General features: G+C 37.7%; 1 protein-coding gene across 1 annotated transcript in view; it reads left to right on the top strand.

Annotated features, from left to right (window-relative positions):
- exoc2 (exocyst complex component 2) overlaps positions 1-17,357 on the top strand; it is a 304,799-nt gene that overhangs the window by 96,461 nt on the left and 190,981 nt on the right. Inside the window, exon 6 of the mRNA XM_041184538.1 lies at positions 706-830. Within this exon, the coding sequence (XP_041040472.1) occupies positions 706-830 (125 nt within the window). The remainder of the gene's footprint in view (positions 1-705; positions 831-17,357) is intronic.

The following is a 17,357-nucleotide window of genomic DNA, read 5'->3' as shown; positions in this document are numbered from 1 at the left end:
TCTAAATAACTTTTTTGTTATATTTAAAATTATCTTCAGGATTGTGGAGGATATTTGAAATATCTTTTCTATAAGATTTTTTGACTGGGGGAAAAAAGGTAGAATATTTGCCTTCCATTAAAATTTGGAATCTAAAAGTTGAATAATGTGTTTGGCCCCCTGAAATGCTTTTTATGGTCTTAAGTAGATGATGCCTCCTAAACCTATGATCTCTACCACCTAGAAGGACAAGAGTAACAGGTACATGGGAACCCCATCACCTCCATCACACATCACCTTGACTTTGACATATATTCCCATTCCTTCATTTCCAGTGAGTTAAAATCATGAAACTCATCCTCTTAACACAGTTATACGAGCACCTTTATCACATAGACTCCAGTAGTTTAAGAAGGTGGACTTTTCAAAAGTGGCTGGCGGTGAGCAATCAATGCATTATCAGTAGTGGTCACATCCTAAGAATAGATTTTTTTTAAAAATGCAAATACTGTTACTGTTTTTTTCAGTGGGGGAAGACTGAAGATACCTTTGTGTGTTTTGAGTTTACTTAAAAATCAACTTAGTCAAATCCTTTTCCTTTAAATGATCAGTTTCTTACTGTTTAAGATTTTGGAAGAACGGAGGCAATTTATCACGTTACCCTTTCTCTTCTGTTGTTTATCTTTTGCATTAATATGCTACTTTTTTCTCTCTTTCACATTCCAGCTTTGATCAACTGAAAGTTGCTGCAAATTTTTTAAGGAAGCAGGCAAACAAGAAGAATGAGGGGAGCTTAGCCTATGTGAAAGGAGGCCTCAGTACATTTTTTGAGGCTCAGGATGCACTTTCAGGTAATTGTTTTGGTATGACCTTGTCTCAAATTCAGTTATTTTTGTAGGAAACAGTACAGAAGTAAAATTTATTCCAATTGTAGAGGTAAGAGATGAAAAAAAAACAATTCTTTCAATCTTGTTTCCTCGATTTTGAAATACTCATTTGCTTTCTTAAAAAAAAATCTAAATTGGAAATCACCTGAATCTCCAGCCAAAGGAAATAATCTTTCTCCTTTTACTCTTTTAAAACTTTTCTTAATTTAAAAACCTCTATTATATTTTTTCTTAATCTTCCCTGCTCCAGTGGAAAAAATGTTCCAATATCTTCATTCTTTCACAAAGCTGATGTTTCTCTGGTGTAATTCTGTTTTCTTTGTGGCTTTAATATTCTTTTTATCATGTGGCCATCAGAATTGCATGTAGTACACTAACTCTCTCCCTGTGGCCTAACCATTGCCATGTACACTTTCATTATAAATACTTGGTTTTGTCCTCTACGTTCCTGATTGCAAACTGAAAATATTACTGAACCGTTTATACATTTATCCACAATTGTACTTGCAAGGAACCCTGTATTTGAAAGCCAGGCAACATCTGTGGAGAGAACAAACAAAGTTAATGTTTCATATAATGCATGAAAGCGTTATACAGACTCAAAACATTAACTCTGTTTCTCTCTCCACAGATGCTGTCAGACCTGAGTTTTTCCGGCACTTTCTGTCTTTATTTCAGATTTCCAGCATCTGCAGTATTTTGCTTTTATCTTAAGTTAATGTTTCAAGTGTGCAAACTTCATCAGATATTGCAGATGAACAGCATTTAAAAGGGGAGGGGAAAATTCACATGTAGGGTAAGACGATATGTAAGCATGTTTAAGTGGAAATCTGGAGATGGTTCACTGAGATGAACTGGACTGGTTGGGATGCATCCGAGGATGCTGACTGAGGGTCATAAGGGTGGAAATTGTGAAGGTCTTGGCCTTTATCTTACAATTCTCCATAAATATGGGCTGGTGCTTGAGGACTGGAGAATTTCAAGTGTTATACCCTTTTTCAAGAAAGGGCGGAAGGATAAATCCAGCAACTACTGGCCACTTAGTTTATCTTCAGTAGTGGGAAAGCTTTTAAAACAACAGTTGGGGACAAAATTAACAGTCACTTGGACATGTGGATTAATTAAGGAAAGCCAGCACGGATTTGTTAAAGGCAAATCATGTTAAACTCGCTTGATTGAACTTTTTGATGAGGTAACATAGACAGTTGACATGGCGTACATGGATTATCAAAAGACATTTAATAAAGTGCCACATGATAAGTTTGCCAGCAAAGTTGAAGCCCATGGAATAAAAGGGACAAAAGCAGCATGGATACAAAGTTGACTGAGTGACAGGGAAGAGAAAGTACTGGTGAATGATTGTTTTTTGGTGTAGAAGACAGTATATGGTGGGGTTCCCCTGACTTTGATATTAGGGCGATATTCTTGATATATATTAATGACCTAAACTTGGGAGTACAGGGCATAATTTCCAAATTTGCAAATGACACAAAACTTGGAAGTATTGTCATCTGTGAGGAGGATAGAGTTAGACGTTAAGTGGACAGAGACAGGGTGGTGGAATGGATGGACAAATGGCGAATTAAATATAGTACAGAGAAGTCTGAAGTGAAACATTTTGATAGAAAGAATGAAGAAAGGCAATACAAAGTAAAGGCTACAATTCTAAAAGGTTGCAGGAACACAGAGGCCTGGGGTATAAGTGCACAACTTGTTGAAAATGGAAGGGTAACTTGAGAAAGTGGTTAATATGGGATCCTGGGCTTTATTAATAGGAGCATAGTGGATTTAAGCAAGAAGGACATTATAAACGTTTACAAGTCGCTAGTTCATCCTTAGCTGAAGTATTGTGTTCCATTCTAGGCGATGGACTTTAGGAAGGATGTGAGCGCTTTAGAGAGGGCGCAGAAAACATTTACGAGAATGGTTTCAGGGATGAGGGTCTTCAGTTACATGGATAAATTGGAGAGGCTGGGGTTGTTCTCCTTAGAGGAGAGAAGGTTGAGAGAAAATTTGATGGATGTGCTCAAAATCATGAGGGGTCCAGATAGAGAGAAACTCTTCCCCTTGGAAGAAAAATCATGAACCAGAGGGCACTGTTTTATGGTGATTGGCTTGAAGAACCAATGGTGACGTGGGGAAAACCTTTCCTTCACAGCAAATGGCTAGGATCTGGGATACATTGCCTAAGAGTGTGGCGGAGGCAGATCCACTCATAACTTTCACAAGGGAATTGGATAAGCATTTGAAGAGAGAAAAATTACAGGGCTGTTGGGAAAGGACAGTGGGATGGAACTAGCTGAGTTGCTCTTGCATAGAGCCAGCATGGACGCAGTGGGCCAATTGGCGGCCTTCAGTGCTGTAATCATTCCATGATTCTGTGAATATTCTTAGTTTCAAAAATGATGCTGCACACAGTAATAGACTTGTTTTATTCATGTGGCTTTTGTAGTTTTTTGATCTGGCATCTGTATGCTTGCTCAGTACTTAAAAAGATGTTAAATTAAAGCAGATGCAGCAAATTCTTCCTTGACAACTGTGACAGTTTGCAGCAGTGCTCTTACTGAAAGCATTGCATAAATCCGTCAATCCTCTTACCTCCTTTGCTTGTTGCCTTTAGTGGGTGGGCAATGCACGTCGAGTCGAGTGCCAGTTTGTCATAGGGCTGGGAAATCCTTATATCCATACGTCGACTGTAGCCTACCACTTGAAAGCCGTGAGCTCCAAAGACTTTTTCTAACTAATGAAATGACAAAGGTTACAACAGTAACTTTGTCATGTGATAAACAATCAGCAATTTCCTCTCCTAAGTTCCAAATTTACCTTCATAATTTCAAATTATTAATCATCTCTGTCGCTTTAGTATGAGAAATGGTCTGGTCCTAAATATTTTTGCTCATTGCATGAGACGATACTTTCTTCAAATTTCAGTACAATTTTGAAATAGCTGTTTTTTAAAAGTTAACTAAAAAGAAGGGCTACCTTGACTCACAAATGTCTTTTTAAATTTTCTAGTGTCTGTACTTTGACTTTGCAAATAACAATTCCAGACTACAATAATCACCCCATTTTAACTTGGTTAATATATGTCACTACTTGAACACTGTAAAAGCTGAGTAAAAGAACACCTGTAAAAAATGGTCACTTACTGAGAGACCCAAATAAGTTATGTTGTGAAATGTACAAAAGGCACTCTGAAACCACAGACATTTGCAAATTGCTAACTAAATGAAAGACAACCGTCAATGCACCAGGCATTTTTTTACAACTTAAAACACATGACAGCCTGTTGCAAAGCTGTTGTATCTGGAATTTTCACTGAGTCAGGATCACTGGCAATTCCCATGCAGGCTTGCTTCAATTCTGCCTCCAAATTCTCTTGGGCCTCTCAATTCCCTGAGGTCAGTGCAAGGCTGTGGAAAAAAATGACTTGTCGAATGGGGAGTTTCTTACCCAGCATCCGTAGTGGCCAAGAAATTGCTCTATCTTTGGGACCAAATCCCTATCTCAGGGATGGTTGGTTTCTCTGTTGCTGTGGGTGCTGGGTAGAGAATGCCCCATTTGTTAAAAGCTGTTTATTTCACAAAACTCTGTTGCTTTATGCTGAACTACATGCCTTGACCTCACCATCCCAAATCAGGAGAAACATGTACGAACAGTGAGAAGAGCCATCCCTTCCTGCCCAACGTTGCGCACTACATTTCAAACTATACCTCAGTGGCTGTAAAGCACTTTGAGATGTCCAGTGGTCATGGTAAGTGCTATATAAAATGCAAGTCTTTCATTATCTTTCAGCGCTGATAGATCCTCTCCCCTGACCTTGCCAATATCTTTTTTCCCTTGTGTTCTCATGGTGGAACTGCTTCACTAAGAAGCTTTACTTTTGGGGGGTGGTGAAGGTAGATGGCCGTCCTGGGTCTCTTGCCCTCTGTGCTGCTTCATAGAGTGAAAAAAAACCTGGAATTTAAAGTCCGATGATGACTCAAAACCATTGTCGATTGTTGTAAAAACCCACCTAGTTTGCTGATGTCCTTCCGGGAAGGAAACCTGCCATCCTTGCCTGGCCTACATGTGACTCCAGACCCACAGCAATGTGGTTGACTCTTAAATGCCCCTCTAAACAAGGGTAATTAGGGATGGGCAACAAATGCTGGACTAGCCAGCGAGGCCCACATCCCATGAATGAATTTTTAAAAAAGGCAGGCCTGTCAGTCCAGGCTATCAGTCAGTCTTCCTACAGACTCACTGCTTAACCAGAAACCTGCAGTTTTACTCTGAAACATAAAGTTATCTGTTGTGTTTTCCCTCTTAACTGTTCTAAAACCGTTCTATGGAGGCTTCAGTAAACTAACACAGCCTGCCAATAGATTTCCCTATTTTTTGTGCTTTGCTTTAATGCTGTTGAGTAGAACTGAGAAACACAATTCATTACTGAAGTTATACTCTGTTCCAAGTGAGAGTGCTTTCTGAAATGAAAATTTAGCCTACAAACTGTTAAGAGAACAGAGCTAAATACTGGTGTGATCTTACCGTTGTTGCAGCTAATTAGGTGTTGATCATAACCTCAGCTGGTTCTTTTTAAAAAGCATACACAGTTACCATTTTGAAAATAAAGACACCTGCAATAAAAAGGGAGGCTGATACCAGTTCCTAAGATGTCTATAATTAACAGGTTTATCATATGTCATTGCCTTTACATAATTATAGTTAAAAATAAATTGGGTTCATCTGTGCAGGTAAGATTTAAAATTACTCACTCTAACTTTTAAATGAAAGTACAGGAAAACAACAAGTTTGGGCTATACATTTTTTTTTTAACAATCTTTCCCCAAATAAACTTAGATTTGATCATTTCATTGTCTCGTGGAATCCAGTTGTAGCTATTTGGGAACAATGTACTTAACTTTAGCATGTTTAAAATAATGGTTTTCTCAGGGTAGCAACTATTTGTTTTATTTATATGTACAGGTGGCACATTCTTAAGGTGTCCAGCTCCGACAAGTGCCATTTGAGGAATGTCAGTCCCTTTAAAGGGATTGTGCATTCATTTTAGGATGGCAGATGAAAAGCATCCTTGGAGCATCAGAACATTTTCAAACGGACCATAAGGTTCCTGATGGTTTCAGACTACCATCTCCTGAATAAACAAAGAGCAGGCCTAAGACAAGTGAATTTTAATTTGCATTTAATAATAAATCTTTTTGTTGTGCTCAGCTTTTGAATGCATTTGACATAAAGGCGCAAACTCTCCAACTTCAGTGCACCTTCCTAGATACTATGTGTGTAAGTGGGAATTCTAATAGTCAGTGAGGACAGATCATTCCAAGTACTCATTTTACGCCAAAGCCTGTGCTGGGAATTATTTTAAAACTGTGGATGAGTTGACTTAATTGTACTTTGTTGCTCTTACTCTTAGTTCAAAAGAACTGTGCATTGTGACCAAGATTACACAATGTAAGCAAATTAAAGGCTATATGTGTAACTTTGTTAAATAAACCAAGTTAAATTAACTTTCCAAGTATTGGTTACTCAACTCATTCTGGAGTAGCTCCCACTTGCATTAGCACAGATGATGCAGCTTTGTCAAGACTACACTTTGAGCAAAGTGAAACATTTTTTTTAAGCTTCTTTAGCTTTTTGCAGGATGGGATAGTTCTGCCAGGAAGACATTCCAAACTTTTTCCTCATTTAAAATCAATGCTGCTTTGAACCAGAGCAGTTTATGAGAGTATGTCACCCTTGGCTTCACCCATTGCAAGACACAGAAACTTAAGACTTTTGGAAGCCTTACAGCTGTTGCCTGAGCCAAAATAAACAGGCTGCCAGGATAAATGGCAGCAGAGATCATGCTTTACCCAGCCTGGTCAGCTGTAGTATTTCCAGTGAAGACTGAAGTTGCAGACCACAAGATTCCTGATGAATGGTTTCAGACCACCTTCCGCTGAAGAAATAAAGATCAGGCTTACACCTAATGGAATTTAATTTGAATTTAGTAATAAAGCTTTTCTTTGTGCTCAGCTTTTGAATGAATTTGACATAAAAGCACAAACTCTTCAGCTTCAGTACATTTTCCAAAAATGAACTGCTACAGATTTGACATTTCCTGAGGGCTCTGGCAGCAGAACCACATAGATGTGTTAAAAGATGATGTACAAGTCAATTTAGGAAAGAGTCAATTTGACATTCTTGAGGTTTTATATATTAATTTATTGTGCAGATGCAAAACTAATTTATGAGAATCTGCTCCCTATTCAGATGTTTCAGAGTTTAAATTAAAAGACTTTTAACACAAAACAGGAAATGGATATTTCTAAAATTTAAAAGCATCTGACAGAATATTAAAAAATAAGGTTGAACTTGTAACTTAAGCTTAGGAGGTTTTAGGGTGTTGATTTGATCCTGAGAAGAAAAAGGAAACCATGTCAATGCATCTTTCTGTCAGTTAGTTTGGTTGACAGCCTGATAGTATCTTTACCAACTCTGGGTTGTTGTTGCAGACAGATGCACAAAAGGAAGTGATCTTCATCACCCTAGCCAAGCTGTAAAAAGTTAAAGATGAGTCACAGTCACCTTAAACTGACCTGCTGTTCTTGGGAATTGCTAAATGATAATAACAGTCAATAATTTTGACAACTTAAGAAAGAAACATTTTTGCTAATGACATTGCCTGTGGCAGATTATTTTATGTCATAAGTAGCATAATATTGTACAAATGAGTTAATATGCCACTGTTGCATGAATATTTTGCAGTGGTATTCTTAAAATGCAAATAAAATTAGGCAAGCAATTTTATTCTCTTTATTTGTCTGCCTGATTAATCACAATTGCCACTGAGAGAATGGGTGCACATTCTGACCCTGGGCTATTGCCAGTACCCCATTTTTTTCTGACCTTGCCCCCAATCCCCCAGGGAAGTGGCAATATCTTACCCAAATTAATTCTCAACTGATGTTTCCCCTCTTCTGCTGTTAATATGGCTAATATCAGAATCTCAGTAGAGTAGAGCCAGCATGTTGCTAGTATTGTTTCAAAATGATGCATCTACCTTATGCTCCTGCTTTAATTACCAAATGGTGCAAATAGATAGTGTAACAAAATACTTGAGAACTCTGATCATGTAATTTAGAATCCAAATTAGTCAAATTGACCTTGTGGCATTTTTCTAAGGCCAAAAAGTTGCATGGAATGAATTGGCTAAGGTTGAAAAGATTCTTCATTTTTTAGTCTCCAATGGACTTGCTTGGTTCAGTAAACCCAGATCGAAATAAGGTACTCGAATAATGTATTCAGGCCTGTCTGTCTGGCTAGTTGCCGTTGACCTGAGTGGAGATCAGCATCCTTAGAACTGGAATTGTATCCAGCACTCAAATGTAACTATAAAGCTAAATACTGACTGGGAATTGGGTATAATGAATGATTTGCACTAAATTCAAATCAGTACTTTGCCTGTATGTTTGTATGTATGTATGAACTGTACCAATAATCAGTGTTTCTTTATGGAGTACTTCAGAAATGAATTTCAGTGAAATGAAAACACTAGGGCAATAGGTGACGAGGATTTCTTTGTAGTGCATTCCCTCCACATGTGACATCCATTTATAAATTGCCCTTGCAATATATTTTTACCTCAGCTTTAAGTATTTGATACAAATATTTAGTTGAATTTGAGAAAGTGGGGACGGAGAGGGAACAGGCTTGTAAACAATGAGAAAAATGAGCCCTGCCTAGCTGCAAGTAATTTAATGCATCCATGCCAGTAGAATGTGCACAGGAATCCATTTATTATAAATATAAGCAAAATGTCCAGGGCTGACAATGGTGTCTATAATGTTCCCCAGTTTTAATCCCTAAATTAAAGTTTCCTCTTAATTTTACCCTGCTTCTGAAGTTATGCTGAAAATAGGAATTAGATGAAATGCTAGTGCTTTGTGTGATCACTTTCTTGACAGCTAAAAGCTTGAGCCAGTTGATAATCATGGATAATTGATCTTTTGTGTTATATTTTGGGAAAAATAGGTGAATTGGGACTGCGGTATTATAGTGTAGATTGAGGCAATATTTGTAAATGTTCCAAGAATAGTAATTAAGATATTATACATTAGTTAATGAATTGTGCTTGTCACCATCTTTGTGTATAGTTTTCTCTTGCTAGAGCTATTTGAGCAAAGTGGAGTTTTGTCTTTTTAGTGCTTCTAACTGTTCTCTTGAAGACCTACAAAATTACTTTGGAAACCTCTGGCCCCCTTTAAGACTGCACAAATCTATCACGAATTAGACTGTCTGTAAATCAGCCATTTAATTTAAAACATAATTTAAGAACTGATTATGATTTAGTTTAGTATGTTGCATGTGAATTTGCATTAATAGGATGCTATTGGTTTGTAAATTAGAATAGACACTTGGGAAAAATTGCATGCTGCTGATCTAATTGATACAACTAATTAGATTTACCTAGAGTTCAAATGGCATGAACTTCAAATGTGAAGTTTGAATGGTTTATAATTTTTATCTGAACCCTGTAATTATGTTACACTTAATCACCACCACCCCCCTTGTATCCATAATGTTTTGCTATGTAACAACATTTATGCAGGGGTACTTTATTTTCATTTATTTTAGATGTTAACAATGGATGATCTCTAAATTTGTTTCACATCTTTGGTTATTAGATGTTTGCATATGAATGTTAATGATTGTGACATTACCACAGCTTTATTGAAAAATAGCCTGTGTTTGCTGGGAAATACAATCTTATAAAAATAATTGTTTTGAAGGTTATATACTTTCCAATGTTCATGTTAATAGAAATTCATTTTTATACATACCTGTCTAGTGATGCATTTTAATACAAACTCTTGACTTGAGTGGCATTCATGTTATCTTTTGGTGTAAGAACAATTTTATAGTGAGACGCATGTCTAAGATCATGCACATTCTTTTGGATGGATTAGTTTTGTGTTTTTTCTGTGCTTCCACAATCCTTGTTGGATCAGCTATTTGGGATTGTGCTGGTCCCATTAACTTGGCAAGAATGAACAGGAGAAACTTGAGCTTTTAGGCCTTGGGAGAGGATGGGATTAGCACTGATTTCATCCTTGTCAAATTAATGGAAATAGCACAGTAAAAAAAGAGAGAGCTGAACATTGAGTTACATGTAAAAGGGCACTAGAATATTTAAACAATCTGCTTGTGGGAAAGGAGAAAAAAACTAGAGAGACTAGCTCTCATTACAATCACTGATGTTGCTTCTGCATCTAGACCAATCATTGTCTTTGCTACAAATATTTTGTGTGCCTGTCTATATTCATAAGATAATCATGGATAAGAAAAGCCATTTTCGGTCCATCTAAAATCAATCGTCCAGAAAGATTTGAAAGTTCCCTCAATACCGAATCAAATTGTTTTTGAAATGCTTCATGAGTTTTTATCTCCATTACTCTTTCTGGAAGTCTGTTCTATACATTGATCACTCTTTGAATGAAGAATAATGATCTATCAGTCCTAAGTTTAGCTTATAGGAGCCTGAACTCTATTTTAATCTTGCAATTTAATTTAAAGTAATATTCAAGGTTTACCTTTTTCATGCCCTTATCTATCTTTTATACCTGTAAAAAGTCACTTCTGAGGCATCCTATTCGAAGACCTAAAAGCTTCAGTTTTGGCAGTTTTTCTTCGTTATTAAGAACTTTGACTGTAAGGATCAAACTTGTGACTTTTCTCTATGTTCAGCCCTTGAATAATTCACTTGCACCTCAACAGTCAAAACCAGACAAATTATTCAGTTGCAGTTTTACAAGATCATGATACAGTTTGACCAAGGCTTCTTCTGACTCATATATTCGGATCTTTTGTCTATAGCGTTCAATTTTCAGTTAGCTTTGCTAATTGCTGTTCTGCACTAATTGGACTTGTGGATTGTCAAGTCTGTTTTCCTAGGTCTCTCTGAGCTTTATCTTTAGTTATTTCAACACTTGTCTTAAAATACGATTGCCACTTTATTTTCCTTCCTACATGTAGTATTTTGCGTTTGTCTGCGTTAATTTCAGTTTCCATTGTTTTGCCTGCATAGATATTTTGTGCCACCCACTCTAACTTCTGAGCTGCCTTCAGCGTTTCTTTACATTTCTATAGCAGAGGAACTCAGAGCATCCACAGACTATTTTGTCTAACTACACTCTTGTACATTCATTCCGTAACAACTATCCCAACCTCCAGTTTATATGGCCTCTCAGAAGAGGGAAGGATAGATGCCCGGTTTAAGTGGATAGAAGAAAATACCTTGTTAGGAGCGGCGGGGCAAAGTGGGGAGCATATGCTAGAGAGAAACTATGCTTTGGAGGACATCACTGATCCTGCTGCGGGCAGAAGAAAGCTTAATGGACTCACAACATAACAAAAATACATCCTCTGACTCATGGTGAAAAATGCCATGAGAAATCCACTTGCGTTTCAATAAGGTTGTCATTTACTGATTGCCTGCTAAGACTGTTTACAACGCAGGCAGTTAAAAATGGCATTAAAAAAATTAACACCTTGTCCAGAATTAACACTATATATAAGAATGCAGCCTAAGTATCCATAAATCTATTAGCAGGCAATCACTTCCAATGGAATAAATCAGGTTTGAATGGAGCAAATCATGAATGTTTGAGATGAGGAAAGGTGAGGGAATATCCCAAATGGAAATGAATGGGAATGTGCGGCAATTCAATTTTATGGCAGCTGTTTAGGCTTTTTTAAAGGTATAAGAATGGTTGTAAAAAGCTTAAAAGCATAGTTGGAGGTCTTTGCCTCCCAGTGATGATGTAGTTTGTCTGTTAAAGGCTGACAGTTATATAAATTAGAGTATGTTTTGAGAATGCTCTGTCAGTAGTGAGGGAGGGAAAAGGGCCTCAGGCTGCATGTATAAACTTGTATAATGTTAATTCTGGGCCAGCTGAATAGGTCAGGAACAGTTATTATGCAGTTGTCCAATGCAGTCCTCAATTACTTCTAGAAATTTCATAGTTGTAATTTTATGACTTAATTTCTTTAAAATGCTCTTCCAATGTTAAAACATTATGAAGTGCAAAAGGTTGTGCTTGCTGGTTACTGGAATTCTGGTAGATTTAATTACAAATGCAGGCTGTAACATGGCCCACATTCTACAAACAGGCCGGAATAAAATCTCATGTTAGGAATGGTTTATAAAAGCTTTTCTGTTAGGCTCATAATGCAATCAATATGTATTTCCTACTTCCTGGATTTTTAGAAAGTTAAAATAAAGTAGGACAGGAAAAGCATTTTAATTATCAATTTAATGCTCTAAGTACCAAAAAAAAAGTTTCCAGACTGAAATTTCTGCTCTTACATGTATTTGCATCATGTGTCAATTCACGTTTTAACTGCAGTTACTATTTAATTGGAGGGAGAGCAAGCCTACAATTTCGTACTGAAGTCTGCAAATTATCACATTTTTGTAGGTGTAGAAAATGCAGTTTTTGAAATTTAACATTATTTGATTAGCACAGGAATCCTTTTTGCTGGAAATGCTTGGGCTTCACTAATCTGTATCAGGGAGATCTGATATTAGGCTTTTTTGTTTGTGGTTTGATAACTCAGAACATTTAATATGGGCAATTTCAACCAATCTCAATGTGTGCATGACTCTGTGACACAAAATGAACAAAGCGTAATTCATAATGAGTATAAAAATAGATCAGTTAACAGAATAATGAACCAATAGATTAGGTAAAAGTACCAGTATCTTTTAAAAACAAAAATCAGTATTTTGTTGCCCTTTGGAAGGGACTAATCTTGACTGCCATAGTGTGGATCAAGATCAAATATATTATTAGAATTGTCACATTAGAAATGGCCTTTTAAGTCTGGATAGGAGGTCAGTCTACTGGTGGTGAGTTGCGGTTGAGAGGACTGATGTTTTACATACTTGGCAGAGCAATCTTTCTTTTTTCGAAAACAAGCTGATATTTCTTTCTACAAACCAGTTTTCATGGCCAGTTTATAGTTTATAGCTACTGTAGTGACTTTGCTACTTGTCTGTGATATTTTATATTTATTGATAACCTTGCCAGTATGTATGAATTCCCATAATCTTGATGGCCAAGACTGTCAATATATAAAATAACTGTACTTCAAAATGTAGTTCATTATAGGATTTGTTTTTCTCCATTTCAAAGTGATCAAATGTGGTATAAATGCAAATTTATTTCACAAAATTTTTTGTTTTTAAGTAATAGCTCAAGAAAGAAAAGAATTGCCTTTTCTGGGAAAATATCAGTAGAAGGTTAATTTAGTATCGGCAAACCTCAGCAAAAATGTTTCTGCTATTCAATTAATTTCTTGTATAGTTTAAAAATAGTTCTTTCTAATCCTGTTTAAAATGAAATATGGATGAGGAGCTTTGTAACCCAAATAATTGTTTTCTTTAAGAAGACAGTTTGTTTTCAATATTTAAAAAATTCCCCTAATATAAGTAAGGGATTTGAATTTGGGAATTCTCTCAAGTAGTAGCTTTTGAATTAGATCAAACTGAATTCAATAGGGAAGTGGCTGCAACTAAATCCAAAGGAAAGGGAAAGATGGGGGAAACTAAAGGGAGACTGGAGAACCTGGTGGCTCACCATAACAACACGCAAGGGAGGGGATGCTGTCGCTATATTCAACTGAGAGAGAGAGACATCAAATCTTGAACCTCAGAATATACATATGAGTTGGCAAATATGTCTTTTAGAAAATATTCTTTGAAATCTGAGAATGCGTAGCAGATAAAATTATTGATGAATGCACATCTTGATCTTGAGATAGTAAACTGCATAGCCTTCATTCAGCATCTGCCACATTAGCCTCTCTGAATAGGCTGTGGGGATGCGCACCCACATGATAATATTATGATGCAGTTAAGGAGTGGAGCATGCGATTTTCTACTCTTGCTTTGTTTAAATCCCAGGATTTGCGACATTGTGCCAGTTTGTTTTCCCCAACTAAAGGTTTTTTACTGCTCAGGTAACCAGAAACTCTCCAGCATCATTTTAGGTGTGACCACCTAAATGGTTATTGCATCACCAGTTTTGCTCCAACCAGTACCCAGATCTCAAAATTACAGAATCTTTACAGTATAGGACGAGGCCATTTGGCCCATCAAGTCTGCTCAGTGCATTCTACCTAGTCCCACTCCCCTGTCTTATCCCCGTAACCTTGCACATTCAATTTTTTCAGATAGCAACCCAATTCCCTTTTGAATACCTTGATCGAATCTGCCTCTGCTACCCTCTCAGGAAGTTCATTCCAGATCCAACCACTCTCTGGGTGAAAAAAAAAAATCCTCACATTACTGTTATTCCTTTTGCCAATGATTTTGAATCTGTGCCCTCTAGTTCTTGACGTTTTCTTGAGTGGAAACAGTTTCTCACTATTTACGCTGCCAATACCCCTTAGTCTTGAATCTTGAATACCTCGATCAAGTCTCCTCTCAGCCACCTTTTGTCTAAGGAAAACAGCCCCAACTTCTCCAATCTATCCTCATAGCTGTAGTTCTTTATCCCTGGAATCACTCTTGTGAATCTCTTCTGTACCCTCTCCAATTCCTTCACATCCTTCCTCAATTATGGCACCCAGAACTGGATGCTCCAGATAAGGCCTAACTAGTGCCTTATATAAATTCAATATGACCTCCTTACTCCTGTACTCAATGCCCCTATTAATAAAGCCTAAGATACTATATGGTTTATTAACTGCTCTCTCAACATGCCCTACCGTCTTCAATGACTTATGTGCATATACACCGAAGTCCTTCTATTCCTGCACCTCCGTTAGAGTTTCTCCCTTTATTTTACACTGTCTCTCCATATTCTTCCTGCCAAAATGAATCGCCTCACACTTCTCTACATTAAAGCTCATCTGTCACTTGTCTGTCCAATTCCCCAACATGCCTGTGCCCTTTTGAAATACAAGACTATCCTAAACACAGTTGACCACATTTCAAATCTTCGTATCATCTGCAAATTTTGAAATCATGCCCTGAACACCACAGTATAGGCCATTAATATATATCAGAAAGTGCAAGGGTTCCAACACTGACCCCTGGGGAACTCTGTCACGAACCTCCCTCCAACCTGAAAAGCAACCATTTATCACTATTACAAAAACAGAATTACCTGGAAAAACTCAGCAGGTCTGGCAGCATCAGTGGAGAAGAAAAGAGTTGACGTTTCGAGTCCTCATGACCCTTCGACAGAACTTGAGTTCGAACTTTGAGTCATGAGGACTCGAAACGTCAACTCTTTTCTTCTCCACCGATGCTGCCAGACCTGCTGAGTTTTTCCAGGTAATTCTGTTTTTGTTTTGGATTTCCAGCATCTGCAGTTTTTTTGTTTTTATCATTTATCACTATTCTCTGTTTCCTGTCACTCAGCCAATTTCTTATCCAATTGCCCCTCAAACAGCTTATATTTCAGTCTTTAGTTCTGATGAAGCGTCATACGGACTTGAAACGTTGACTGTGTTCCTCTCCGCAGTTGCCGTCAGACCTGCTGAGTTTTTCCAGCTATTTTTGTTTTTGCCTACTTTCCCTGTTATTCCATGAACTAGAATTTTGTTCAAATTTGCTGTGTGGCACTGTATCAAATGCCTTTTGAAAGTTCATAGCACCACATCAACAGCATTGCTCTTATCAATCTTACCTGTTATCTCCTCAAAAAACTCCAGCAAGTTAGTTAAACATATTTTTCCTTAATTACCCTGCACTTGTCTAAGTGACTATTAATTTTGCCTTGAACTATAGTTTCCAGAAGTTTCCCTACCACAAGTCGAACTGACTGGTCTGTAGTTGCCGGCTTTATCCTTGCACCCCTTTTTGAACAAGGGTGTAACATTCACAATTCTTCAATCTTCTGCACTACTCCTGTGTCTAAAGAAGACTGGAAGGTTATCACTCATGCCTTTGCAATTCCCACTCTCACTTCCCTCAGTACTCTTAGATGCATCTTATCTGGCCCTGGTACCTTATCTATTTTAAGTAAAGATATATTTTCTAACACGTCCTCCTTCTCAATTATAAATTCTTCTGGTGTACCAGTTACCTCCTCTCTCACCTTGGTCTGTGAATCATCATCTTCCTTTGTAAAGACAGATGCAAAGTACTCATTTAATACCTCTGCTATTTCTCCTGCCTCCATGTGCAAGTCCCCTTTCTTATCTCTAATTGGCCCTACTCTTTCTTTTACCAACCTTTAATTATTTATATGCTTATCGAAGACCTTGAGATTACCTTTTATGTTAGTTGCTAGCCTCTTTTCATGCTCTCTCATAGCTTTTCTTATTAGCTTTTTCACTTCCCTTCTGGTCCTTCTGTATTCTGCCTGACTGTCCATTGTATTTTCTACTTGACATCATACACACACTTCCTACTTTTCAGTTTCACCTCCATCCCTCTTGTCATCTAGGGCGCTCTGGATTTATTTGCCCTGCCTTTTCCCTTCAAGGGAATATACCTTGACATTGCCTGCAATACTGTTTCTTTGAAGGTGGCCCATTGTTCATCCACTGTCTTCTGCCAGCATTTGCTTCCAACTCACTCGACTCAGATGCATTCTCATCCCAGCAACGTTGGCTTTCCCCCATTTAATAATCCCAGCTCTGGATTGTTCCTTGTTCTTTTCCATGGCCACCCTAAATCTTATGATACAAGGTCACTGTCCCCTAAATGCTCTCCCACTATTATTTGATCCACTTGGGCCAACTCATTCCCCAGAACCAAGTCCAAGAGTGCCTGCCCCCTCATTGGATTGAAAACGTACTGCTGCAGAAAATTATCTTGAACACATTCCAGGAACTCCCGCCCCTCTTGTCCTTTTGCACTATTCCTGTTCTAGTCTATGGGAAGTCCCCCATTATAATTACTCTGTAAATCTTGCACCTCTGTAATTTCTTTGCAAATTTGTTTCTCTACCTCCCTTCCACTATTTGGTGGTCTGTATATCACACCAACCAATTTTACTGCACCTTTTTCATTCCTTACTTCTAGCCAAAGAGATTCTGACCTTCACCCCTCTGGAGCATCCTTTCTCTCTAGCACTGTAACGTCATCTTTAGTCAACACTGCCACTCCCCCACTTTTGTTTCTTCCCAGTCCCTCCTAAACTGTCTTGTACCCAAGTACCCTGCCTTGTAACACTGTCCTGCCCTTGTTTGAACCAGGTCTCTGTTGTAGCGATAATATCATTATTTGTCAACCTGTGTCTGTAGTTCACCAATGTTATTAACCACACTCTGTGTATTCACATACATGCACATTAACCCTGATCTAGGCTTTTTTACTTTCACCCTTACTCTGACCCCATCTAACAACTTACTATTGCCTACTCTAATTCTATCAAACTCTCCAAGTATTCTACTCACCTTGATACTACTCTCTGATGTATCCTCCTTATTAGTTAATGCTTCTCTACTTCCCACTCAGTTTTTCTCCTCTCCACTCTGAATTTCCCCTCA

This window comes from Carcharodon carcharias, chromosome 3 (assembly GCF_017639515.1).
Source record: "Carcharodon carcharias isolate sCarCar2 chromosome 3, sCarCar2.pri, whole genome shotgun sequence".
Taxonomy (NCBI): domain Eukaryota; kingdom Metazoa; phylum Chordata; class Chondrichthyes; order Lamniformes; family Lamnidae; genus Carcharodon; species Carcharodon carcharias.
The sequence above is the reverse complement of the archived record's forward strand: the minus strand, read 5'-3'. Positions and strand labels throughout refer to the sequence as shown.